This window comes from Tiliqua scincoides, chromosome 8, assembly GCF_035046505.1.
Source record: "Tiliqua scincoides isolate rTilSci1 chromosome 8, rTilSci1.hap2, whole genome shotgun sequence".
NCBI lineage: Eukaryota > Metazoa > Chordata > Lepidosauria > Squamata > Scincidae > Tiliqua > Tiliqua scincoides.
Genome location: NC_089828.1, coordinates 20,511,807 through 20,538,959, shown reverse-complemented (window position 1 = coordinate 20,538,959; position 27,153 = coordinate 20,511,807). Strand labels below are relative to the sequence as shown.

Below are 27,153 nucleotides of genomic sequence, written 5' to 3'. Positions count from 1 at the left end.
CTTAAGCGCCTTCGGCCTTTCTTGTCCCCCTCACCACTGCTTTTCCCTCCCACCCCGGAGGGGGCGGAGCCACCGAGGCCAGGCCAGCTGGCGCGGCTGCTGCGGTGGCAGGAGAGGCGGCGGCGGCAATGGGGCAGTGCGGCGTCACCTCCTCCAAGACCGTCCTCGTCTTCCTCAACCTCATCTTCTGGGTGAGGCCGGGCGGAGGGGGGTGCGGCGGGAGGGCTGCGAAGGGACCGCGCTCCCCCAGCCCCCTTCACGGGCCCCGCACGGCGGCTCTTCCCGCCTCAGGGCCAGGGCGCCGTGTCGTCGTTGCCCTTCCCCTCTTCTCGGGCTGCAGTCCTGTCCACGCTTACCTGGGAGTCAGCCCCATTGACTAGAGTGGGGCTTACTTCTGAGTAGACATGCTTAGGGTTGCGTTGTCAGGCTGTAATCCCATCTATACTTCCCTGGGAGTAAGCCCCCTTGGTTATAATGGGGCTTGCTTCTGAGTAGACTTGCATAGGATTGGGTTCTCAGGCTGCCATGCTCTCGGTACTTACCTGGGAGGAAGCCTCTTGGTTAGAATGGGGCCTTTTTTTGAGTAGACGTACAAGTGTTTGGGTTGGGTGGACCATCCTGTCCACACTTACTTGGGAATAAGCCCCATTAGATGTAATGGGACTAATTTCTGACTAGGATTGTTTTTGGCTCACAAAAGAGCTGCTCTCCTTCCGGCCCGCCCACCCCTCACCCTGGAGGCACACCCCCTTCTTCTGTTCTTGCCCCCCCCCCATAACAGCACAAGGTTAAAGTTGGGGAGAAAGAACATTGCTTGAGGGTGGGGGGTGTCCTGCAGGGCTTTTTTCACATCACATCACAGATCCCCTATCAATCCCATTCACTGTGTGTCGATCCTTTCACACGTTATTTATGCACACAATACATGCATGTATGGTCTGGGCCAGGAGGGAATGAGACATGCAGGGTTGTGGGGGAAGTGCTCCTCCCTCCCACCACTCCTGCCCTTTGTTGGATGTTCCTTGCTAGAGCTGCTGTTGAGTGGGGAAGGATTGATGGGTTTTTTTGGGGGGGGAGCAGATTCTCTGTGTTCCATTAAGTTAGGAGGTGCTTGTTCTGAACATGCCTGAGTGCTGTTGGACAATTTTGAAAAGCCCAGGCCACACACCCCCTTTAAAGGGAGGTATTGTGGGGACTGGGCAGGCGTTTGTCAGGGTGGGGGGAGAATCTGGTTGGGCCTCCTGGGCTAGCTTGGCTCATGCTTTGTGGTGCACCAAAAGGGCAGTGTTATTGCAGCAGTACGTATTTTTTTTTCCTAGCCTATATATGGATGCACATCTCCCGTTGGTGCCCTTGTTGCACACTTTGGTGGTGACCCAGATTTGTCAAGGCAGTGGGGAGAGTGGGAGGGATGCAGAAAGGGAGAAAAGTTTTAAAGGCACATTTTCCACAAAGGGTGCCAAGCCTGGAAGCTGTCACTTGTGAATACTGCGAATAAAAAGCTGGAAGGAAGCAGGTAGCAACTTTCAGTAGAATTGGCATTCCAGCCAGCTGGAAGGAATCCATTTGGACTTCTGGTATGTAAAACCAGTTTTGCTCCAGCAAGTGTCCATCACTGTAGCTGTCTTTAGGGATGATCTAATGCAAAATGATGAGTTCAGAAATGGCTTGGTGATTGTAGTACCCCACCTGTTTTTTCTCTTTGCAGCTCCCACCCACTCACCCCAATGCAGAGAGCAGGGTTTCAGTTGGGGTGAAAGCCAGGAACAGGAGTTATCCTTATTAAGGCTGCATACTTATACATGTGTTTTGGCTCATCCTTAAAGCAGATCAACCAACGCAGGCTTTAATCTGTTGTTCAGATGTGTGTGCATATTTGGGGATGGAGTGAGAAGAGATGAAATGCTTTTGTTAAATCTTGATATATGTTGATATATGTCTAAAATGGTGTGTCTGAAAGGAAGTAACTGAATCAAATAAAGTAAGCTGATGCCCCAAATAGTTGCTTATGGTACTGGAAGAATCAGTGTTCTCCTTGTTACTGCGTTCTGGTTTCTAAACTGGAAACTGCTGGACTGATTCTGGGTGTCTCAAATTGTATTCTTGCAAATTTTCGTTTTTAGTGTGCTATAAATGATTATAAATAGTGGAAATTAGAAAATTTTAATATGGGGAATGGATAGGAGTGGACAGGCATCCTGTGGGGGCCCTTATATTCCATTACTTTACGTCTTATCTTCCTTATAGTTGGGAAGAGGACAGAAAAACCCATTGCAGTTGCTTAGCAACTGCCAGTTTTCTTAAGGTGGATGTGTATATGGGGTGGGTCCTAAACCAAGGAAACATGAGTTGCTGACTAAGAGGCTGGGGGTTAGCATAACTCTGGGCCCATGAAGGTTGACTGCATGTGCCATTTACAGGAACTATATTGGTGTCTCCTATTACAATTATCTTCTTAATTATATCTAAGTATAGTAGTGTTGTAGTAGTTCAGAGTGGATATTTCGCTATTCCTACCATATATAAATGTTGTATCTAGTTTAGTAGAACAGTAGTTGACTAAATGTTTTGAGAGACAAACGGGTGGTAACATGAATGGTGCATATGACATCATTATGAGCTGACTTAAGTGAAGTGAATGCCTTTTAAAAATGTGATGGCATGTACAGTACACCCTTTCAGGGCTGATGGCTTGGAGTTCAAGTTACTGTAACTTCAGATTCATTATCCCAGCTGTTCAAAAATATTGGGGTTTGAAAGGACCAAGGAATGTGGTAATACTATATTATAAACACAAATATTGCTATAAATATTACATGTAAAAAAGTTCTGTTGCTAACTTCTAGCCCTTCAGTATTACATGGGGAGTCCTTTAAATAACCTCTTAATACATCTTTTGTGTTTTTCCTCCTAACTTTTTGTTAGATACTGTGAAATGTATGAATATATAATCCAGTTGGCCAATCCAGATGCTGTCACTTTCAGGGATTCTAACAGTTTTGAACCACCTGGAACCTGTGAAAAGAATAATGGTGTTTACAATTATAGGTTTTCTGATATGAGTGTATCAAGACAAGACCAAGTGAGCTGTCTATATATAACCTGTAAATAACTGTGTAAACATTGATGCTACCATTTTCATGTTGGTGTTCATGTAAAGTGTGCCTCTTAGCTATGATTCTGGGAGTGCAACCCAAAGTGTTCGTTGGGCCGGCTCAAGTCCTTTGTGTCAGCCCAGGAGTGTCGCAAATGTGCCTTAAGGCATATTTGCAATGTCTAGGGAGTCAGGGAGGCCAGTGTGAGGATGCATGACAGCCTCTCCCATACCAGATCCCTGCCAGTCAGGAGTACATTTGTACCGGTGCAGGGGGTGTTTGGGAGGGTGGGGAAATGGTGCAATGGAGGCATTTTGGGTGAGGGGAGGGCAGGTTGGTGGGTGGACAGCCTCAGGATGGTGGTGGAACCAGCCTCAGGCACTTATGCCAGATCCTAACTCCCCTCCCAAGCAGCCCAGCATTAATCGCTTGTACAGATCCAAGTAGTCCCATTGAGATGGCTGCTACTCCAACACAGGGCAAGGGGAAATAAATCCCCTTACTCCAAGTTGCTTGGGATCCACCTCCTACCCTGCACAGGCCAGGATACAGCACAGGCCAGCCCATTCCTGCACAGGATAGGATTGGGCTGTGGATCTAGTTCCATGCTATAAGAAACTTTACACTTCTTGAAAGAATCATTGTTAACAATTCTTTCTTGTTTGGGAGATGCTAACACATCAGACATGCTTGGTTCTACCTGTATCACAGCCCAATCCTGAGCTGCCCGGCTGCAAGGCTGCTGTGGCACCAAAATGGTTGCTGTGGTATCCAGCTCGCAACTAGGCAACCACTGATGGCTCCTTGGGAAAAGGGAAGCAGCCCCACAATGGGGCTACTCAATTCTATGTCAACTTTGGAGAGTCCCGTATGAGACTGCACACTCCCACACAGGGCTCAGAATTCAGTGAAACCAAGCTCCACTGGTCCTTCCCTCTGTTCTCCTTCCCCCTGCCCCAGAACGCCACCTCCCCACACACTCCCATTCATCTCTCTGGCGCCAGGCGGTCCAGTCAACTGCCAGGTGGCAGAACATGGGCCCAGCACCAGAGCTGGCCCAGCGTGGGCTCGCAGTGGGCTAGCTCCAGTGCTGGGTCCAAGGTAAGGGCTCTCAAATGTGCTTTACGGCACACTTGCAACAGTGCACGCTGGTGGTAAACCAGCATGCATGTGTCTGGATTGGGCCCTCTGCTGTTATCCCTTGTGATGGGAGGTTGGGTGGGGCATGTACACATGTGACTCTGACCAGGTTTCTATACAATAAATGGCTGGAGAGGCCCTGCATTTGGAACGACATTGTAACCAAAGTGGTTTAGAAGTAACTTGTTTTATGGCATAGAAGGCATGTCTAATTATAATGTTGTTGAGGTACTCTAGAACTGTGCACTTTGTAGCTGTTGTAATGAAGCTGCTGAACTAAAAATGCTTATGTGAGAATTTCACATGATGCCTAATTCTGTTAGATAGTAGAGGTGATTTTGAATAAGAGTTGACAAGCTAGACCATGTTTCATGTAGGGAAGTAGAACATCCACAAGGTCGCCAGTTCGAAGCCACCGGCACCGTGCGACCTTGAAGCAGCTGGCAAGCTGCAGCTGAGCTGTTCCATCTGCTCAGAGCGTGGGAGGATGGAGGCCAGAATGTTAAACCAGATCGGAGTGTAACATCTCGAATGTGGTGGTTCTTGAAAGAGAGAACCTTCTTTCAATTTGTAAAAATCCCTGCGTGGATTTAATAAGCCTGCCTGTGTAAACCGCCTTGAATAAAGTCTTGAATAAAGACCAAGAAAGGCGGTATATAAATACTGTATATTATTATTATTATTGAAGAAAAGTCTATATATGAATAAAAGTTAAAATAGGCTAAGCTACAACCTAAGACTATGCAGGGATGCAAAAACAGGGCGGTGAGTGGAAACTGGCCTTTAAATAGCTTTAGAGCAGGGGTACCCAAACCCCTCACTCACTCGCTCACACAAGGGCAGGTGTGGTAGCAACAGAGGGGATTGCTTAAAAAAACCCAGGGAGTGTTTGCCAAATTCCCCCCCCCCCAATTGAGATGGTGCAGGCAATCACTGACACAAGTAACCCTGGGGCCACTTGCGGCCCTCAAGGACTCTCAATGCGACCCTCAGGGAGTTTCCAGTCTCCAAGGAGCCTCTGGCCCTCCAGAGATTTGTTGGAGCCTGCACCGGCCTGACGCAACTACTCTTAGCCTGACTGTTTGACCTCTCGTGTGAGCTGTGGAATGAGGGCTCCCTCCACTGCTTGCTGTTTCATGTCTGTGATGCAGTAGCGGCAGCAAAGGAAAGGTCAGCCTTGCTTTGTGCAAGGCCTTTTATAGGCCTTGAGCTATTGCAAGACCTTCATTCAGTCATATAAGTTCATCTTTAATATATTCATTTATGTAAACTTATGTAAATTTATTCAAATTTTAAATGTAACCCTTTTCTCCCCGGCCCCTGACACAATGTCAGAGAGATGATGTGGCCCTCCTGCCAAAAACTTTGGACACCTCTACTTTAAAGCAAAGTGCATTGGTTATGCTTTGCAATATGGATAACAGATACTTTCCATTTTGTGTGTGTGTCTGTCTAAAGAAGAAAAATGTTAAGTGGGAAAAGTATGGGATACAATGAAACTCAGTATAGGACCAGCAGACTTTTTTGTATTGTGCAGCTTTTGTGCTACAAAAGAGATGGCTAGAGCACCTTGTGTCTCTTTAGTTTTCAGTCTGTAGGTTATATGAACATTAGATGACTGGGGTGCTTCCAGCATGCCCATTCTCTTCCCATCCTTTTGCTTTAACATTTAGTCTGATGAAAAGTTATGGAACTGATAGCTTGCTGTGTGCTGCTTTTGAGAGTCTAGTTGATTGCAATAAAAGTACTGCTCTACTTTGTGGTATTTTCAGTAGGTACTGACTGCTCTGAGGCAGCCACATAACCTAGTTCTGTAGAAATTTTATTCAATGAAGTGCTCCAAATGATCCAAATCCTCTGAACTGTATCTATTTTAGAGCTAGTGAAAAATGTTGCATTTCAAGGTGCTTAATGTTGCTGGATTTTGGAGATAAGATCTGCACATTGAGTTGGTGTTTACAGGAAATGAACCTTTTTGAGTTAAGACTGTTGGCTGCAGATAATGCAAATATTGATTGTTGGGAAGTGAGAGACTGAGGTCAGCATGAATCTGATTAAGTAAAAGTCTGAGCCTGGTTAGGTAACACAGCCCTGATACTGAAAATACCATAACAAGCTGTTGAGACTGTTTATGTGTGGTGTTTAAGAGATAGGGTAGCAATATATAGCATTCAGATTCATTTTCCTTTATAACTAGGAGAACTAGGACACTTAAAATGAAAGGTCTTTATTCATGGACTGGGCAAATACAATATATGCTGGTCTAATACTGTGCTGGTGTAGTTATACACCTGCTGGTGTAGTTGTGAGTCTGGGATATGAATCAGGATTTTCCTGGCTTAGATCTCACCTGTATCATGAACTGACTAGCTGACCTGAGACAAGCTACTCCCTCTCGGCAGATAATACTCAGAAAGCTTTAGTACAATATACAAATGCTAATAATTATTATTGTGTTAATTGGAGAGTTATCATGGAAAAGTAAACACAGGGTACATTTGCTGTAGAGATGGCAAAGTGTTTTTGTCACTTGTATAACTCTTGAGTATTGCATATCTGCCTCACTTTAGGCTTGTTTCTGCAGAACCCACGTAATAAAATTCTGTCTCAAGAAATGCAAAAATTAACTGACTCTTAAGAACCTATAACATATGAGACCTATAATGTAATGGTAATGATTGGTGCATGTAACGGGTGACACATGTTGTCTACAGTGTGGGTTGCTTTTTTCTAGTTTCAGCAGAGTGTATTTAGCATTGTACTTGCCAAGAAGAGTAGAATAAGATAAGGTTCATTAGTACTTGAACTGCTGAATTATTTCTAAGGTTGATACCTGAGAATGGCAGCTCATGTTTGCCTCAAGGGAGAAGTGAAATTTGAGCTTCCTTTGAAAGAGACAAGATGAATCTTTTAGTAGAATGGTGGGTCATAGTTGCTGAAACTATATCAAAGTTTTGCAAATTGAGGACTCCCTCTCTTAACTGTCCCTCAGTTAAAGCAGCTTCAAACTGCATAACTTCATTTTGGGAAGAGCTTTCTGCTGGTTGGTGTGAGCATCATTGTTCTTGTAAGGTTCAAGGAGTCTGGTACTGCTGAAGAATCAGTTCAGATTACAAAACCATGAGACCCAGTGAACACAAGAGAATGAAGGCATTGTTAAGCTTGTGTCTTTACATATCAAACTTTGTAAACTTTTCACAACCTTAGTTTTATTGCTGCTCTTAAGCAGCTAGGGTTTTTCACTAGATAAAGATGTTTCTGTAAATGTTACAGGTTCTAGTTGGTTTCCTTGATGCAAATATTCTTTATTGATTAGGCTGTATGAAAAGCACCTAGATTTTAGTCAAGAGTAGGAATTTGATGCATGAGCCACCCTCTTCATGGTTCTCTCCCCCTCCCCCTTAGCAAGACTTGTATTTTTAATAGAAATAATCTTCAGTACATGAGTTTGGCTCTCAGCTTTATTAAATGCCCAAATGTCTCTCATTCTAGTTGACTAACAGTGCAGTTCTAGGCATGTCTCAGAAGTAAGATCCACTGAGTTTGCGGGAGCTTACTTCCAGGTAAGTATATAGGATTGCAACCTATGTCTTTGTCTCCCCTTGTGACCCAGAATGCAATTATGGCTCCTCTCAATTTTTTGTTTTTGTCTTCAGTTATCTAAGACTGTTAACTTAAGATATCTTAAGAAGTGAGTGGAAAGAGGTTTAGCTAACAAGCTGTAATTTGCTAACTTTCAAGTTCAAAGTAGGAGAGACCCTCTAAAGCCTTTGATTTTTACATGTTTCACAGTTTTTTTCCTTTGGCACCCTCCTACATCTCTGCACATATGTACTATGGAGTAGCAAGAAAATCAGTTAAAGGATGAATGTGTTCAGCCTTGTGTGGCCTACTCTTTTCTTTACTAGATTTCCCATAGTCCACTGATGTGTAAGCTTCCAGTTTCAGCTGCCACCCTTGCCATGGTGAGTGATCAGGCAGCCTCTGGTGAAAGTGGTGAGTGAACTTTGGCTCAACTTAGTGGAGGTGCCCTGGTCAACCCTTGCTGAGTGCAACTGACCCCTGTGCTTTCCCCTCCTGCTCCAGAGCAGGAGACAAAATGTGAAGCTTAACTGAGGCCCCCCAGATGCCTTGGCAGAATTGCAACCAAACAACTGAACTCTGTATTTTCCTCTCTCCCCCCCCCCCAGTGAGGGACAGAAGGGAGTTATGGAGCCAACCAGAGTTGTGTTGTAATGTGCAAAACCAGTAAACAGTTGTGGAATGTTGTGATTTTATGTGAACCTTTCAAAGTGTGTGTGCGTGTGTGTGTGTGTGTGTACTTAGGATCTCAGGTCAATTGTGTTGAATGCACACCTACCTAAGAACATAAATGTTGTCCTTCTATACTGAGATTATGGTGGGGGGAAAGCTACTATATAGATGGAAGTGCATATGTGCCCTGTACTTTGTAAATCCTGCCCTTGGAAAAATCTCCAAGGGCTTCCCATTTCAGGGCAGGTGGGGATTGTAGGAAGACTTAGTGATTAATCCTTTTTTGCTACATCTGTTGATCTTCCTTGGCTCCCTTTGTGTAAACTGAACCAAGTAGGGGGGACAAGTCTATTAAGACTCTCAGTTTGTGCTACCTCCTGATTCAGAGGTAGTATGCTTTTGAATGCAAGTTGCAGAGAAGCAATGGCAGGAAAGGACCATTTGCTTGTGGGCTTCCCAGAAGCATCTGGCTGGTCACCATGGAAAGCAAGATGAGTTTTTGCCTGAACAGTGGGGCTTTTCTTTTGTAAGTACAAATGAACCTTGGAGCACCATTATGTGTTGTAGGAGACTGTGCTAGGGTGAGAGTCACGAACTATTGGTGACTCTGTTCCAAACATTTTTCCCAACATGATGCACAGTATATTGACCTGAGAATCTTGGGTGTATGTGTTTAATGCCTGTTCCATTCTTGTTTTTAATTGTTAGTTTCATTTGGATGCTTCCTTGCATTTTAACAAGCTGTTTCATTCCTACCATATTAACTAATAGTGATGTTACTCTTTATAAAGGTAGGTTTGGAGAGCTGTAAAGGATCTTGTAACATTGACAGTGTCAATACTGATTTAATTGGCTAAGTGAACCATATCCCCATGGAGACGGCAGAACCTAATTAACTTGAGTTGGAAAGTTAAAGTCCTTAGCATTACATCAGTGGTGTTCTTCTCAGTAGCTTCTTTAACCATGTAATGGAGTAAAAATCAAATGGCTGTGTAGTACTTTGGGACAAATAGCTGATTAGGGCCCAGTCCTATCCAACTTTCCCGTGCTGATGCAACCATGCCAGTGGGGCATGCATTGCATCCTCAGGTGGGGAAGCACTCACAGACACCTCCTCAAGGTAAGGGAACATTTGGAGCTGCATTGTGGCTGCATCTGCACTGGAAAGTTGATTTGGATTGGGTCCTTAGACTCTTATGACTGAGGCAGTGTAAGGTTGGGGACATTTGATTGTCCATTATATTACTGGGGTCATAACTTCATGATGCCAAGAATTCTTATAGTGACAGCTTGTTTTTTATAATGCTATCCTTTGATAGCAAAGGTATAGCTTCCCAGTCCTGTAGGAAGTGGTACATACATGTGTAAAGCAAGAACCTTCTCTTCTGTACTATACTAAACTGGAATTTCAAAATGTGTGGTTTCATTTTCTATTTACTCTAGCAGCAATTACCATATTATATATTCATAGCAAAAATTGAAATGGGTAGCTTATAAGTAGCATAATGGGATCAGACTTCCACAAAAGCTACCAAGAATAATACAGAATGGAGAGCATACTTAGATTCTCACATATGGTGGTATAGTTAATCCTTGTTTTAACAGACTAATGGAAGGAAGGGGCGTTCATTAATGCCAAAAGTCCATTTAAATTTGGACACCCCTTCCCCCCTTGGAGACTCAAAGAGGCTCACCTCTTTTGGCGCTGATGCTCTCCTTTCTAGCATTAAGCAGGGGTTCTAGGAATGGAGGTATTTTTCCATTCCTGAGGCTATTCTAGCAATGGAGAGTTCCTCGAAGTGAGACTAACAGGAAAGGTAGGATACAAATACTTTAAATTCATTAAACTATTTAAATCTCTTATAACTATTTGCCCTGGTATTTTCTTGACCCATTGAAGCTCTAAAATGATGCAAGCTGCTGAGCATAGTATCTAAAGTATAGGAGATGGGGAGAATCCTGCCCTTGAGCCTAATTTGAATTTTCCTTTATGCTTCTTCCTGACAAGCATCTTCAGTCCTTTGGAGATGACCTCATTAGCAAGCTATTTTCATGCTTCATTGCTAGGCAACAGTTAATAATTACAGTATTCCCCATCTCTTCTTGGATGGTTCTTGTATCCAGTAAATGTTCTCTGTATAAAAATGCCACACACTAAAATTGTATTGGTATTTTCAGCCTTCTCTGGTCTCAGCATTGGTTTAAAGTGGCATTTAACTTTTCTACCTGTAGCTTGTGTTTCAAGATCCTTTTCCCAATGTTGTACCAGGTAAGGATGTCCTAACCTTCCAGAACAGGGGTGTCAAACAGGACCCCGGGGTAGGATGTGGCCCTTGGAAGCTTTTTATCTGCCCATCAGGCTCTCAAACTGCTTAGCAGTACTGAGGTGTTACTACTGTAAGGGCAGCCTATATGAAAATTTGTCTGTTCCATATCTTGAAATATGATCAAGATTTGTGTATTTTCTGTTCTGTCGTTTGCGGTTAATTAGTTCCTAAGTGAGAAAAAGTGCTTATTTTTGGTTTTGACCTGCTTAATGACATCAGACTCTCAGCAGGCATCATGAATGCTGTTTGGCCCTTGGCATGAAACGTGTTTGATGCCCTGTTCCAAAATGTCACAAACCTCCTTTTTTTGCAAATTGCAAATGTATAGGCCAGACCAGAGGTGTCCAAAGTTTTTGGCAGGAGGGCCACATCATCTCTCTTACACTGTGTCAGGGGCCAAGGAAAAAAAGAATTAATTTACATTTCAAATCTGAATATATTAAAGATGAACTTATACGACTGAATGAAGGTCTTGCAATAGCTCAAGGCCTATAAAAGGCCTTGCACAAAGCAAGGCTGGCCTTTCCTTTGCTGCTGCTACTGCATCACAGACGTGAAACAGCAAGCAGTGGAGGGAGCCCTCATCCCACAGCTCACGCAAGAGGTCAAACAGTTGCCCTCACGCTGAGAGCAGTTGCATTGTGCCAGTGAGGGCACCAGCAATTCTCTGGAGGGTCAGAGGCTCATTGGAGACTGGCGGCTCCCTGAGGGGGGACTCATTGGAGGCTCATTGGAGACTGGGGGCTCATTGGAGACTGGGGGCTCCACATTGGGAGTCCTCGAGGGCCACAAGTGGCCCCAGGGCTGGGGTTTGCGCACCCCTGGGCCAGACTGATGGAAACACCCTCCACTTTACCATCTAGGCCTCAGTCGTGGTTCTATTTGGGTGTCCATTTGAAGTAAGGTCCTAACCAGAAGTGGACCCAGTAGCTTACCTAGAGGGGGCCAAAACAGTAAGAATGGCAGGTGCCCTAATGTGCTTGTGTAAGCAGCATATAGATTGCTACTGGTCCACACAGTAGTATACCTACGGGGGGGGGCAAAACAGTAAATATTGCGGGTGCTCCAGTGTGCATGTAAGCAGCCCCTCTTATTTGCCCTCTGAGTCATTCAGGCAGCTACAGCAACACATTACTGAACATTGCTGTCACTGTCCAGAATGACTCAGAAGGTGAGTGGGAGGGGCCAATTATATGCAAGTTGGTGCACCTGCAGCACTTACTGCCCCCCCCCACACACACACACTAGTGTGTGGTGGTTCTTGCTCATCAGCTATCTTTTTGCTCATGTTGTTCCATCCTTTGTCATTTTTTCTGTGCAGGACATTTTTAATGTGTGTCTGCAGTCTTTTCAATTTTGATGCATAAACTTTCATTGTCTGTGATGCATCGCATTAATCTTCTGGCAATCATACTGAAAAGTGATCACTATTATTCAAAGTAGGTGGTGGGTTACATGCCTGCAATTGTTTACAATGTTGTTGGGAACTTCCATCAAGTTGCATGTTTGTATCTCAAAAGAATGATTCTTGTATATAAATTAGCACACCCATTGTATGGGCTAAAATATTGACATTAAATACCTTTTGGTAAGATTGCAGCCCTGTAAGATTATTTTAAGATCCTGCTTTGGTTGTGCTTTTATCATTCACAATGATCTCATCTGCCTTTAACTCAAACTATGATTTAAATTCATGTTCTGTTCCTGTAGTTTGTGTTGGAGAACCGGAGACAGAGTGGAAGTGGAGGTGTTACTGTGAGCCTCTTATGGCAGAATGCAAGCACTGGAGGTTCTGACTGTTCTTGTGCTTGATTTTCTGGGGCAGTACTGCACCAATCTGCAGTGTCAATGCAGAGAAGTTTAACACATGGATGCCCACAGCATCTGCAGCACTTGTTATTCAAGTGCTTTGGAGAAATCTGCATATCAGAGCTGCTGGGCAGGTTGCACAGGTGATGTTTGAAGGGAAATTGGTTCACTGTGCAGTCAGGGAAGATATGCCTGGAGGGTGTCATTAGCTTTTTGGAATGTCTGAGAACTTTAGAGACCTTAATCTTGAAAATGATCTTTATAAATTTCAGAGAATGATTTCATATTCATTGGACCTGTTTTGTACTTGGCTAAGAATTCCATGTTCAAGGTCATGTTGAACAGTATGTGCATCTGTTCCTAGTGTTCTGGTTGTACGTGGAATTTCTGTCTTCAAGTTATCAAATTCAAATGAACTTGTATGACAGAATAACTTGCATCCATTTTAGTCCTAGAGGCTGTGATCGTGCTTACATTTTAAAGGGTAGGGCTGCAATGTCATAAAATGCCTGTAAAAATAATGCAATCCATGACATAATTTATCTAGCACTTGAAATGAGAATTAGTCAGGAAATATTTGGAATATCCCAACTTCGATTGGTTGCAATCTTATGCAAGCTGACTTGTGTGTAAATGTCATTAATCTCCAGCAAATATACAGCTGGCATCTAGAAGTGAAATATTTTTGCACCACGGATAGTTTGAGTAGATACTATTTTGGCAATAAAATGAGAGCGTTTCATGAAATATGTCTTCAAGACGGTAATGTGACCATAAATAGCATTTTGTTTGGTAGCATTGAGAGGAGTTTGATTCAAGGTATTTACAGTGGGATGCTGTTGCCATTTGCAGTAATTTACAATATTTCTAGCTCCTGTAAGATACTCGCTGTTCAAATGGGGGAGCAGTGGGTCAATTTTTGCCTCTATTGGAATACTGTTCTGTTGATTCACCAGGATGAAAAAGCTTTGAGATCATTATCTTAGAACTACTTTCTGTTATGACTTGAATGGAAAAAAATCTATCCATTTTAATAGCATTGTCATAGCAATATTCCTGCTGATAAATAGCTTTTAATATAAGTGGGTATGATTGGAACCACTGATATAATGTGAATATTGTGTAGCGTTTTTTGGGGGTGAACCTATGTGAGAAATCCTCTACCTCAGTGGTTCCCAAACTCTTTATCACCTGGACCCACTTCTGAAAATGACATTCTGTTGAGACTCATGTAGGTTTACCAGGCTTTAAAAAAGGAGATCTAGAAAAAAATATTTATTATAAGTAGTAATAACCAGAAAAATGACCCTCAAACATCTCTCTCCATATATTTACACAAGCTTGCAAACTGCAGGAGCTGAGCTCTTTGCAAGGTAATTAACATCTGGTTTTTGAATAGTCTCAGGGTTTGAGGCAATTGCTTATCTGAACTTTCCATCACGCTTTGTTGACCCACTAAAAATCAGGTTGCAATCCACCAGTGGGTCCTGACCCAAATAAATAAAATTCTAACTTTCACAATTGCTGAGCAATATCCCAAAAATGTCAAAATCAGTTTTCATCAGTGTGTTGAGATATAATAACCTGGCTTCCTGATTCTTCTTATGCTTTATGACTGTAGGCAGCAGCTGGCATCTTGTGCTATGTGGGAGCCTACGTCTTCATCACATACGATGACTATGATCACTTCTTTGAAGATATCTATACACTCATCCCTGCAGTGGTTATTATAGCAGTGGGAACTCTCCTTTTTATTATTGGCCTGATTGGTTGCTGTGCCACAATCCGGGAAAGTCGTTGTGGACTTACCACGGTAAGATATTTAGAAAAGCATTTTCAGATAATGGCTTGTGTTTCCTCCAAATGAGTAGCATATTGTACTTTGTCTGTATATGACACTGATCCAGAGCCTGATCCTATCGGGCTTACCTCTCACACTCTAGCCTCCCTGCTGGCTCCAGATGTTGCAGAAAGTGCCACAAGGCACTCTGGTGCTGGCAGTAAGGCTGCAGCGCCTGCACTGAGGTCAGTGCCAATCAGTACTGGGCCTCAGTGTTGAGAAGATGTACTGTGTGGTGAGTACCACTGCTGATCAGTGACTAAGCTTTTCAGGGCTGGAGGGAGGATCAGGCCCAGGAGGGGGGTGGCAATAGCGGGTGGGGCTGCCACTGAATTCTAAACCCCTCCCAAGCAAGACAGACAAGGTTCTCAATAGTGGGCACAGATCTGAGTAGATCCATTGGGGCTGCCTGGGCTCAGCATGGGATGAGAGAACTGAGATTCCCTTCTCCTGAGGAGGCCTCAGGCAATTTCCCTGGTCCCATAAAGTACCACAACAGCCATTTCAGTGCCTCTGATCCTCTGGGTGCTGAGGAAGGATAGAATTGGGACTTAAATGTACTTACCTAAAATGTTTCCTTATGTCTCTGCTTTGAGGGTGGTGGAAAGGTTGGATCCAAATGTATGCATAGATAATAATCAATGTGGAATATAATGCTAAATCTCCCTCTGCTTTAGTTTGTCATGTTTAAAGCAGCAGTGTGCTGTACTTGATTCCAGATTTAACACTGTCATTTAGTGATATTCTTGCTGTTTCTCTGTGAAACCAGAAGTGACCGTTTTAGTGCCTTGTAAGGCATTAGGAGGCCCAATACATTGGGCTTTGGGAAGCCTCCGGAGGGGAGGGAACCGGGTTCCCTTGCCTCTGGAAGGTCAAGACTGTGGGGTGGGTGTTCGCCCATATCCACAGTTTTGGCTATCTATGGGGGTGGGTGGGTTCCGCAATGGAACCCCTACAGTTAAGGGAGTATGCCTGTATACATTTACAGGCAATTATGTTAGCAAAATTTGAGGTACAGCAGGTATATCACTAAATGACAGTGTTAAATCTGACAGTGTTAAATCTCTGTGAAACTAGAAGTTACGTTTTTTTCACTCTCCGAGGTTGGTCTAGACCTAGCAGAGGCGCAGGCAGATGTCTGCTGCCTCTGAGTTCAGAGGACCCTTTGGAGGCAAGGGGAGCAGAGTTCACCTTGCCTTTGGGGAGGCGGTGCAGGGGGGCTGCGCATGGGGAACTGTGGACCCAATCCGTGAATATGGGATCTGCTGTTATGGGGGCCCCCCTGTATTTGTGCCTTAATGCCATATTTACCAGTTCTTCTTTGGATTTGTTTATGAATCGCTTAAAGTGTGCTGATTGACATACACTTGTGTATTGGGTTGGTACTGCCAGGCCTCTTCTGCTGGCCTGAGGAAACCTTGAACACTACTGAAAGTGGGTGGATAGGCCCAGCAACCAGAAGGCCCTTTCTTTATGGCATGATAAGTACAGGGAGATTCTACACTTGTGTTACACACAGTGAGGCTTGATGAGAGCAAGTACATAGCTGCTTGATCCTGGTGCCCAGTGTGAAAAGGTGCACATGAATCTTCTACATCCTGCCCTGCTGAATGTCCTTGTCAGGATTATGCCTTTGGTTTGTGTTGGCTTAAAAGTCAACCAGCAGTATTTTATGACAGCAGCTGCATTTTGATGATACTCAACTCTCTCAACCACTGAAAATCTACTACGACTTAGTGCTGATATAGTGTTGTACAAATGGCCTTCAGTATCGGCTTATCCTCATTTCCCCAAGCTCTTCTGCACCCATTACCTTTGTTTATTTATAAGTCATGTGAAATGGCTCTTGCCAGTGAACGTTAAGGAGGAGGAAACAGGAAGTTAACATTAACTCTTCCTTTCTAGTCTGCTTGCTTGCCTGTCTGTAAAAGCAAGAGGCATATAGTAATTGCAAGAGGCTGCATGTTTAACTCCATTTGTGCAACATTTGTGCCATCTTGCATAGGCAACAACGCCTGAAGCAATTCAGTCAGTGGACTTGAAGTGGCTGCCATCTTGAAATTGCCTGCTGATAAGTGTTGCAACATGAGCAGTGTGGCTTTTCCCATTGCAAATGGTGGTTTATATTGGTGGTTATCAGATTTCTATTGTTTAAAGGATTTAGTAATGCAGCATGAATGCATCTAACAGTGCAGAATTCTTTGTCTGAGATGATTAAAAAATTCTAGATATAATATTAACTGCCAAGCTTATGAATCAGAGTGTACAGTTTCATTAAATATGGATATTATTTTTTTTGACTTGACAAAGTACATAATGAACTGCAAAATATCCTATTACACATGCACAAATGTAACATGAGTTACCATAGAATTCTATGCCCTGCAGTAAGTATTTACTTGAATTTTGTTTGGCAACTTTGATCTCTTTGAAGTGGTGCTTTCCCAAATTACCAGTGATTTGAGACTGTGATGGGGTTTCCTTGTCTTATCCAGGTATAACCAACTGCAAAAGTTGTGATGATGTATTCTTATGTGCCTTGCCTCCATAAAATTCTGTTCTGTCTTGCAGTTTGTGATCATCCTCCTGTTGGTTTTTATCACTGAAGTTGTGGTGGTGGTTTTGGGTTATATCTACAGAGCAAAGGTAAATAGATTCCCTAGTAGTGCTGTTAGCTGCATGTAGGATTCTGTAAAATTATGGTTTATCTTGCAGTTTGTTGATCTTTTGGACTTGAATTATAGATGAAAAACATTAAGTATCAGCTCACTAAGTGATGTTATTAAAATAATTGGAGCTCTTCAAAGAAGTAACTCTGGTAAGCCAAGAAGCTGGATAACAGTAGGTGATGAAGTACTATTAAAAGCTTGTCCAATGTGTTTAAAACAGTGGTTCCCAAACCTTTTGGCACTGAGACCCACTTACTAAAATGACACTCTGCCAGAACCCAGCTTTGAGACATTAAAAAAAAGTTTTGCCTTACTAGCCATTCAAGCCTCTGTTTTTATCCTTTTTTCTGTGACTAAGGAACCACCTTCTGGAGCGTTTTTTAATTAATTTTTAAATTATTTTTCTAAATAAAAACAAACAACAATTATAAACAAACACAAACTCAATACACAACACACACAAAAAACACAAAAACATATCATTGAAGGGTGCAGGCAATCATATATCAATATATCTAATCAATCAATACATGTCTTCTAATCTTGTTCTTCTTCTAGTTTAACTTCTTAATATCATTTATCTATCATATCCTGTATCATGTATACAATATATTCATCTAAATGCCCTATCTTATACATCTACAACTTCATTTTCAACCAAGCATAAAATGGTCTCCATTGCTCTATCTGTGTCGGTTTACACTGTTGATCCAAAATCTCTGTAAGCCTATCCACATTCATTATTTTCTCTATTAATTCATCTTTTGTTGGAATTTTAATATCTTTCCAGGATCTAGCATATAAAATCCTTGCAGCAGTTAATATCATAATAACTAAATACACATCATTTTCTTTATAATATCTAAGGTCATATTAAGCAGAAATAACTCTGGTTTCAGTGGTATCATAAATCCAACAATCTCTTGTATTAGATTCCTTACCATTTTCCAGTATACTTGCATTTTTTTACATGTCCACCACATATGATAAAACATCCCTTCTTCACATTTATACTTCCAACAATTTTTTGATATGTTCGGATTCATTTTTACCAGTTTTACTGGTGTCATGTACCATCTATAAAACATTTTATATACATTTTCTTTAAAATTTGTTGATCTAGTAAATTTTATATTATATTTCCAAATCTGTTCCCATTGTTCTAATGTAATATTATGGCCTATATTTTGCGCCCATTTTATCATACGTTCTTTTATTGTTTCTTCATGCATCTCAAAATCCAGTAGGAACATATATGTACATTCTTTTGATATATTTTTCTTTTATTTCTAAGAGTATCTCTAAGAGCATTTTGTTTCTTCTGGAGCGTTTGTTGAGCCACGTTCACTGGATCAGGACCATTCTGGTGGCATTATGTTCTCCTCAGCCTGCCCTTCAAAGTGGGTCTATTCACGAGTAAACAACACGTGCTGCTGTGTTTTGGTTTCCATAAGGTTATATTTTCCTTGCCAGCTATCAACTTGTCAATTTCACAACCCACCAAAAATTGGGTCATGACCCACTGGTGGGTCCCAACCTACAGTTTGGGAACCACTGGTTTAAAACATTTTATCTTTGCCTTCTAGACACTCTTTTTTTTTGTTAATGCTCTGAAGTTGTCCCAGTTCTGCTCTGAAGTGTGACAATTTCAAATAAATGAATCTATGAAGAATGTTTGGAATGTATTTTGATTGTATCATTTGTCACCTGTTGGTCATATTCTCTTCTCTGATCCCTTGATTCTCTGAGTTCTCTTCTCTTCTACTCTGGGTATCTGAGACTTTCATATAAAGATGTTTGTTATATTGTGGTACTCGGGGGGGGGGGGGAACGAACAACGACTTCAGGCTTTTATCCAGGCACTGTCCTGATCTACACCTGCTTAGCCTCAGTTCTTGATCTTAAATTTTGTTTAAGTTCCCAAGAAGGGAGGAGTGGCATGAGTCTGCTGTATGGCGTGGTGGTGTTTCAGGTAGGAGAAATGATCTTCCTTTTCCAGCAGCTGCAGTCTGGCACTATGGCCATTGTTGCTTCCTCCATGGAGGTCATCTTTTTGAGAGGTAATGGGGTGGCCACAGGCTCGGAGAAGGAAGTACATAATCTATACTAAGCATTTCATTTGGGTAACATCTTCCATTTTCCCCACAGGCTAGCCTATATAAATAATAAGACAAATGTAATAAATGAGAGAGTAGTACTGCAATACTCTGATTTGGATGCTGTCAAGAACTGAAATCACATTGACACTTGTTTTTACAGGTGGAAGCAGAAGTCAATCACAGTATTAAGAAAGTATATGATGCATACAATGGAACAAACCCTGATGCTGCCAGCCGTGCTATTGATTATGTTCAGAGGCAGGTGAGAACCAGTATAAATATCGGGATACATTCTGTAATGCTTGGTAAAAAGAGAAAATGAGTAAAATGTATACCAGTGCAGTTCTTCTCATAGCAAATCGGGACTTGCTGTATGCTATCCATGGCTTACAGTACTGAGAAAGTCGAACCCACATAGGAAGTGTTGTTCTGCTTTCTGAGGGGTTGTTTCTGTTGACTAATTGCTAGCCTTTCAGAGCTAGCCTTTCAGAGCCCCCATCTGCAACCTAGAAGAGCACATCCCAGATTAAGTTTTCTCAGTAAAAACTAGATCTGAGTCACACTGAGTGCTAGTACTATCATTCAGAAGAATGTTCTGTGAGTATTCTTCTGTAGCGGAGTACACTCCTTCCCACAATGATAAGTGTGCTCACTGAAGGTAAGCAGGGCTATCCAATTTATGCACTGCTTTTCAGAGAGGAAACGAACTTTCTTTCCATGGTTGGCAGAGGCACCGTAGGAAGGAATGAAGGAGACCCTGCTCCTTGTAAGATTTACAGAAAAGGCCATATTTAGTTATTGGACCCAGACTTTGATTTCTAGGTATCCCAGCTTCAGTTCCTGCCATCTCTAGTTAAAGGATCTTGTACAGCAGGTGGGGAAGGCTTTTACTTGAAACCCTTGAGAACTGTTAGAGAAGTTGGAACAGCCCCCCCTCCCGCGTGTCTGCAGTTTCACATATCTGTGGATCAGGGGAGCGCCCCATCACCTGCTTCTCTGGTCGTCTCTAGTGGGCAGACTGTCTGTCCATGTTTCATGCTTGTAGCAACTAATAAAGCAAGAAATGTTGAACCTTGGTGCTAGTGGTAAGACTAAATACAAAGCGAATAGGCATGGGGGGCCATAGAGATAGGGTTCCCCTATATCTGTGGGGGGCTGGATCCCCACGGATGCACCTGTACTGAACTAGTTTGATGGTCTGTGCTAGTAAAAGGCAGTTTCCTATATGGAAAACCTGTTTCAGAGTATGTTTTGAGTCCATATTTCTGCACCCTGTTCTTCCAGCCTGTGCAGCGCAGAAATTAAACCATGTCATAGAACAGCAGTGGCCAAACTCACCATGCTGCGCAATGGAAATGCAGCCCCCATTCAGACAGCATCTTACCATTCTTCCAGGGTCCTGTGTGTACTTCTCCTTGACAGGGATGCTCTGGGCAGTCACGTCTGCCTGGATGTCATGTCTCGCAGCCTTTTGGGACTCCGAGCAGCAGATGCAACTGCCCAGAGCATCCCTGTTCCCCAATCGAGGAGGACTAGACACAGTTACCTGGCAGAATGGTAAGGTCCGCTCACTGGGCAGACGGGTTCTTTTGAACCCTGGATCCAGGCCAGGGTTCGGATGTCCCTGTCGTAGAATATCAGAATTGGAAAGTACTTTGGAGGCCATTTAACTCCCTGCTTAACATAGGCAGTGGTAACTGTCAGTGATGTCACTGCAACTGCAGCCCCAAACCTGTCTTAAGACAGCCAAGTCTTAAGACTTTACCAAACAATTTCTCATGTCCTAGACTGGAAAGGAAGCATGAGAAGAGCTGTGAAGCATATCTTGTTTAAGTGAAAACTGCATGGATAATATTTATGGACAGTGCATGGTCCAAAAGGTCCAACCTTGGAGAGAGAAGCTATTCATCATAGCTTCCAGAGCTTGCTGCTGAAAGCAGGATGGGTGTGTGGCAGAGCAGGGTTCAAGGGCTCTTTGTTTAGGAACTGGACAATACTTGAGTCACTTATCCATGCTGTGCATGGAAGCCCTCAGGATAAGTAATTCCAGTGCTATAGTGAACAGCCTAAGAAGAACAAAGTTCCGTCTGCTCTGTGGTAAAGTTGGGAGAGGAAGTGTGATATAGGGTACATGAATGGAAGGTGCATGTCATTTCCCAAAAGCAGGTGCAGCTAAACTAGGAGCATACTGAGGATAATACCAGAGCGTACCCAGAAAACTTTACTTTTGAGGTGCCTGAAACTGCTAGCAAGAGTGGTGAAACATTTGCCTGTCATGTTACCACATTCCTGTAAGTGAGCATCTCTTGACTTTCACAAGACATTCTTCACCCTTTCTCCTTCTCTTGTAGCTGCACTGTTGTGGGATTCACAACTACAGTGACTGGGAGACGACAAACTGGTTCAAAGAAACAAAAAACAACAGTGTACCCCTCAGCTGCTGTAAAGCGACCCTCAGCAATTGCACAGGAAGCTTGACTCATCCCATGGACCTTTATGCCGAGGTTATGTTCTTGTCCTTTGCAAACTTCAGAATAAAAGCAGCAGTCCTGTGAGAGGTTAAACTGAACTTACAACACTTTGGCATAAGCGTTAACTGTCAAGTCTGCTTTTACCCCTTCATAGTATATTATCAAGAAATGAATTGTTTCCCCAGAATCTTAAGTTCTCAAATTGTGAATTAGGACACCACCAGCATCCCTTGAGACTAGTGCCTTGCAAGTCTAGAGGGGCACAAATGCTGGAACTTTTGAAGTAATGTACAGCCATTGGAAATTGTTCGGGGGGTTGTACATCCCCCTACCCTTCTCTGCTCTCCTAATTTCTAGATTAGCCAAGTGTGCCCTTTGCTAGGAAAGGGGACCGGGTAGGGAGTCTTCTAAAATGTATATCTAACTTCATAAACCAACCAGATGGCTTGCCTGGAACTGGGAGAGTTTATATAAATGGATGGGGTCTAAGTTTAAGAAGTCTTGAGGAAATGCTGCCCTGAACACACCTCCATCTTGTTTGTTTTCAGGGATGTGAGGCCTTGGTTGTCAAGAAACTGCAAGAGATCATGATGTACGTAATCTGGGCAGCGCTGGCTTTTGCTGCCATTCAGGTAAACCTCTTCTTGACCACCTCTTCTGTGATACTTGTTTTCTCTGCCCTATTTGACCTAGGTGTGTGTAATTCTTGCAGTGTAAATGTCATTCAGTGTCCATATGTGCAATATCTAAATCTGTAAAACATGAGCAGTTCCGAAAACACTCGCTCTGTTTTCTCAAATGCTGTGTAAACACTGTATTGGACAAAATGCAAAGAAACGCCGGGACTGGATAATCCTAGCCAAGCCTGAAATAGTTTCAATTTGGAATGTTCTATCACTTTAACACTGGTTGGAGAACATAAAGTTTTCCTGCTGTTGTGGAAGTCTCTTGGAGGTCTTCTAACTCTGGTGTGGTAGTGGCTTTGAATTTATTGTATTACCACACAGGAAGTTTCTGTTTGATTACCTGGCCCACTTCACTCTTGTCATGCCTGCTTTTTGTTGCTGATAGTGGGACAGGGTGTGTAATAATGGCCACGAATATTCAGATAAGATCCAAGTATGCATGTTTCATATATATTCCTCTTGTAAAAGCAAGAATCTGGGAAGAGCCTGTAATTCTCCCCTAGTGGATTGGCATAGAAGGGCACAGAAAATGGCAAACTGAGATAAGATGGCCCATAAGAGAGAGAGAGAGAGAACTGGGCAAGAAACTAATTTCTGGGCCAGGAGTACACAGCTCCAGTTCTGCTAAAATTTTTATTTACTGCCATGAGGGCTAAGAACTTGGAAAAGTAAACAAATAGTGGCTTTCTGGTATTTCTGTGCCAAATACTTCTGGTATTGACTGTGCCAAATGCACTGTTTGCACAGTGCACTGAGCAAGAATTGAAATACATCCTCTTACGTGAAACTTGGATCCTGTTTCTTTTCAACTCTGTTCCGAGTGCTTTGATCAGGTGTTTGTGCTGGGTAGTCATTCTAACTTGACTAGTGACTTTACTAGATTTGAAAGTGTGGATAGCTGAACCTCCCCAGACAGTGGCTTGTCAAACTGAAGTGCTTCCCTACCCATTGTAAATTGGGTGGATAACCATAGGGGAGACTGATATTGGCAAGATACCAATCACTGGCAGAGCCCTACCACCATTGAGTGGATTAATAGGAAGTCAATCCAGGATATACCAGCAAAAAGAAGGGATCATCACTTGACACATATGTTTTTCCCTCACAAACTATTTCAGTTTGGGAAGCAAGAAAAGGAGATGGTAATGATATATTCTCTCAAACGGACCTTAGCTAGCAGGCCATCAGTTGTGAGTCCCTAGGGTGTGGACGGTAACTGAATTGTAAATGAGGCCTACAGAGGAATGATTCTGGTGGTATAATAAACTTGAAAATCTGACTCAAATCTTAAATTAACCCCCTCCCTGTTAAACCTCTGATATGGCATATTAAAGGGCATTCAAGCTAGAGTTGGGTAATAGCTTTGTCTTTCACCTGTTACTTGCTTCAGTGAGCTCCAGCAAAACTGCCCTTTGAATATTTGCTTAAGCAATAGCTTTGAGTTGACAAGGCAATGCCTTTCATAGCTGGAAGCTTGGGTTTTCCTGAAACCAAAATAGTGCAGGTATCTAATTAGAAAATCTTGATTGCCAGAAGAGAGAAAATAAAAGTTGATTTGAAATAAATGTATGAATGTTTTTAACATTGTCTGACTATTGTGCAGGAAGCAATTGAGATTTCTTTTAACCTGCCAGAGTAAATGAAGGGCAACTTGCTCTCATATAAACCTACCCACTCCTTAAGAGATGTATCTGAGACTTGGCTCCAGGTGTCACCACCCAGAAGTGAGGCAGATGGCAACCAAGAGGGTCTTTTGGTGATGTTCTGCTTCTTATGTAATGTCTTCCCTGGAGATGTTCAGCTGGCACTTACTTTACTGGCTATTTGGTACTAGATGGAGTCCACTTTATTTCATCTTTTAGTACATTATAGTATTTTCTTGCTACTTCTGGTTTTGTTTCGTTACTGTCTGTGTTATGATTTTAATACTGTACTGTGTCAATGTTTGTGCTAGATGTTGAATGTTTAAACGTTCTTCCTTTACCTGTCTTCCAGACGTCTGCTGAATGGCAGAATAAAAATCTTTTACGTTTGCTTGAATCTGAACTAATAAAGTCACAATCAATTTTATTTTAAAAGGGGGAAGTTATGCATTTAGCAACTTAGGTAATATAAGCTTAATTAGGTTATTTACAGTGCAGGGGTACAATTGCACAGTGATTATACTTGAAGTCTCATGAAACATGTTAAATTGTAGGCACATAATTAATGCCCCTTAATGCAAATCCACGTATGCTATAAACAAAAATCATCAACATAAAACAGCAATTATGCTGGGTGAGATTTTACCCTGATTGGGACCTATTATGCTTTTCAACAACAACAAAAATTCACAAAGTGGTTTGTTTAACATATTTAGACCCCCTCCCCCAACCTGGAAATGCTCTATGGAGTTCTTTCTGTTTAATGTAATTGGTCTCAAGTCAACCTCGTGTCCTTTAGTGAAATTCATAGATTAAAAAAAAAATGCAAGTGAAGGCTCTCATCAGAACAGTGAACCCTGACCATAACAAAATACTTGAACTGTGAAAACTGAATTGCATTTAGTGGGAGAAATTTATTATATACACATTTGTACCCCTGTGGGATAGCTACGACTACATATGCATAAGGTAAACTATTTTATTAGAAGCAAACTAAAGTAAGTGCCTGTATACATGACTGCCTCCGACCATGGCAGTTGGGGTTTTGGTCATTCATGAACACCTAGTCCTTCACACCTTTCTCTTCCTATTACCCTCTTCCTCTGCAACAGGTATTCAGAAGCATAATGTCCCTGTATGCAGAGTTTCCATGGAGCCTTCATGGCCATTATCTGCTGATAGACCTCTTCATGAATTTGTTTAATCCCTTTTTAAAGCCATCTAAGCTAAAGGTCATCACTGCAAAAGTTAATGATGCTCTGTGTAAAGACATACTTTCTATGACAAAATGGCTAATAGAAAACACCTCTATGCTTTTGAATTACAGGGGGGGGGGAACCAGGAGTTATTTTTAAGATGTGTCTCCGCAGTGTGGAGAGGAGCTTAAGAGAAGTCTTGACCATGTGCTCCTGAAATAGAATAGCTTTGAAACCACCTGTGTATCTGGTGGGCTTACAGAAAGCTGATTCATCATGCATAGAAGGGTCCTTGTGTACTCAACTGGCTTCTCTTCCTCTCTCCAAAGCTGCTGGGCATGTTGTGTGCCTGCATCGTGCTGTGCAGGAGAAGTCGGGATCCAGCATATGAGCTGCTCATCACCGGAGGAACCTACGCATAGAAGAAGCTGCAAAACTAAGCTTGAACTTCATTTTTCTCCTCTCAGAAGGTGACTTGGCTGGGTCAGCTGCCGCAATTCTCTTGCTGACATCGGCTTGGCGAAACCACACCTTTCATAAACCAGGACAGCTAAGCGCATACACTGGTGATGGGCAAAGGTTTGGCTTTCCATACACCCCCCCCCCCATTAGCCAGCTTTCCACATCTCTGTACACTTTAGTAACAGACAAGCTAATTTTGGAACCCTTGTACACAAAAGGCAACCTGATATGGAAGCTAAAGGGGTTTTCCTGAACTTGGTAAGTTGTAGCTAAACATTTGTCCTGATTTGATTCCTGTATACATACAGAACTTGCAAATCTTCAGTGTGTGGAATAATTGGCCAAAGTTTTAAGAAGCCTGTTGGCTGTGTTAATTTTGCAATAGCTTTTTTACTTTCTGCCTCTCACCAGTGTTTGTCTTCAAAAAGAAAAAAAAGCATTAATTCCAGAACACTACAGAATGACTACTAAGCAAAATTTTAGAATCACATGAGTGCATCTCTTGACCTTCTTAAATTCAAATGAACAAATCTTCCAAACTCTTAGTGTGTTAAAGTACAAGCTGGCTTTTCAGGAGTATAATGTATGCACTACAGTTCTATAATAAATATTTTCATTTTTTTCTATGAAGAGCTGTTTATATGTTGAGTGAACAGTTATTGTAGCAAAATAGTATGTGAACGTGAAACGTAAATGGGAAACCTGATTAAATAAATCTTCTGTAAATCTCCCTCCAAACTAAGCCATGGTTAACATTTTTTGGGGGTGTCAATACCTTGTTCTCAGGATACTGCCAGGCATTAAAGAAGAATTTAAAAAGGTAAAATACTTGAACTTCTTGACACTGACAATTGCAATGCTTTCCAAGTGTTACCACAATCTGTGTGGATGTAGCAAACCATTAGCTGTGGGATTTGTCATTCATTCCCTTCCAGCATTTTATTAATATTTGTCCATTGAAAAACGTTTAATTCACATCAAACCCATAATTGCATTTTGGTATGGGGAGAAAAATTACATGTACAGAAATGCAGAATACAATCAAATGATGCCTATTTTTCTGCAAAAATGCAGATCGTATTTGCTGTTCTTCTCTAAATGTCACTAGATGTGTAAGCTTAAAATGTAGTCCACAACTGCCTTAGCTAGTGTCCTATACACGGACCCTTTCCCCATCTTTCCTTAATTGTTTCAGTCTGAACTATAGTGATGAGGCTGCTAACCTACACTTGATTAGCATCTTCAGAGTAATCCCAGAGAAATATATTGCTGATAATCTTTCTAATAGCTTCTGTTGATTTCATTACTGGTCTAGAAAGACAAACTGTTTGATAATATGGGTGCCTCCTTTCATTGTGGATGGGTCAATAACTCCATCCCTGTGGAACTTGTAAAGGGCGTGTTTTACATGCAGATAATCCCAGATTCACCATCTGGAGGGTAAGACTGGGAAAGAAACCTG

General features: G+C 42.3%; 1 protein-coding gene across 1 annotated transcript; it reads left to right on the top strand.

Annotated features, from left to right (window-relative positions):
• TSPAN3 (tetraspanin 3) lies at positions 1–26,429 on the top strand. Its single transcript, XM_066634934.1, has 7 exons — positions 1–191; positions 14,247–14,438; positions 17,037–17,111; positions 19,394–19,495; positions 21,585–21,737; positions 22,253–22,336; positions 25,559–26,429. Exons 1-7 carry the CDS (start codon positions 129–131, stop codon positions 25,649–25,651), a joined length of 762 nt encoding a protein of 253 aa, XP_066491031.1. The 5' UTR covers positions 1–128; the 3' UTR covers positions 25,652–26,429.
• The last annotated feature ends 724 nt before the right edge of the window (positions 26,430–27,153 follow it).

Bases quoted from the DNA above. Each gene is read 5' to 3' on its own strand.
- TSPAN3 (XM_066634934.1), top strand. From the start codon at position 129: ATGGGGCAGTGCGGCGTCACCTCCTCCAAGACCGTCCTCGTCTTCCTC. The intron at 17,112-19,393 runs GTAAATAGATTC...TTGTTTTTACAG, and splicing joins GTTATATCTACAGAGCAAAG to GTGGAAGCAGAAGTCAATCA. The intron at 22,337-25,558 runs GTAAACCTCTTC...CTCTCTCCAAAG, and splicing joins TGGCTTTTGCTGCCATTCAG to CTGCTGGGCATGTTGTGTGC.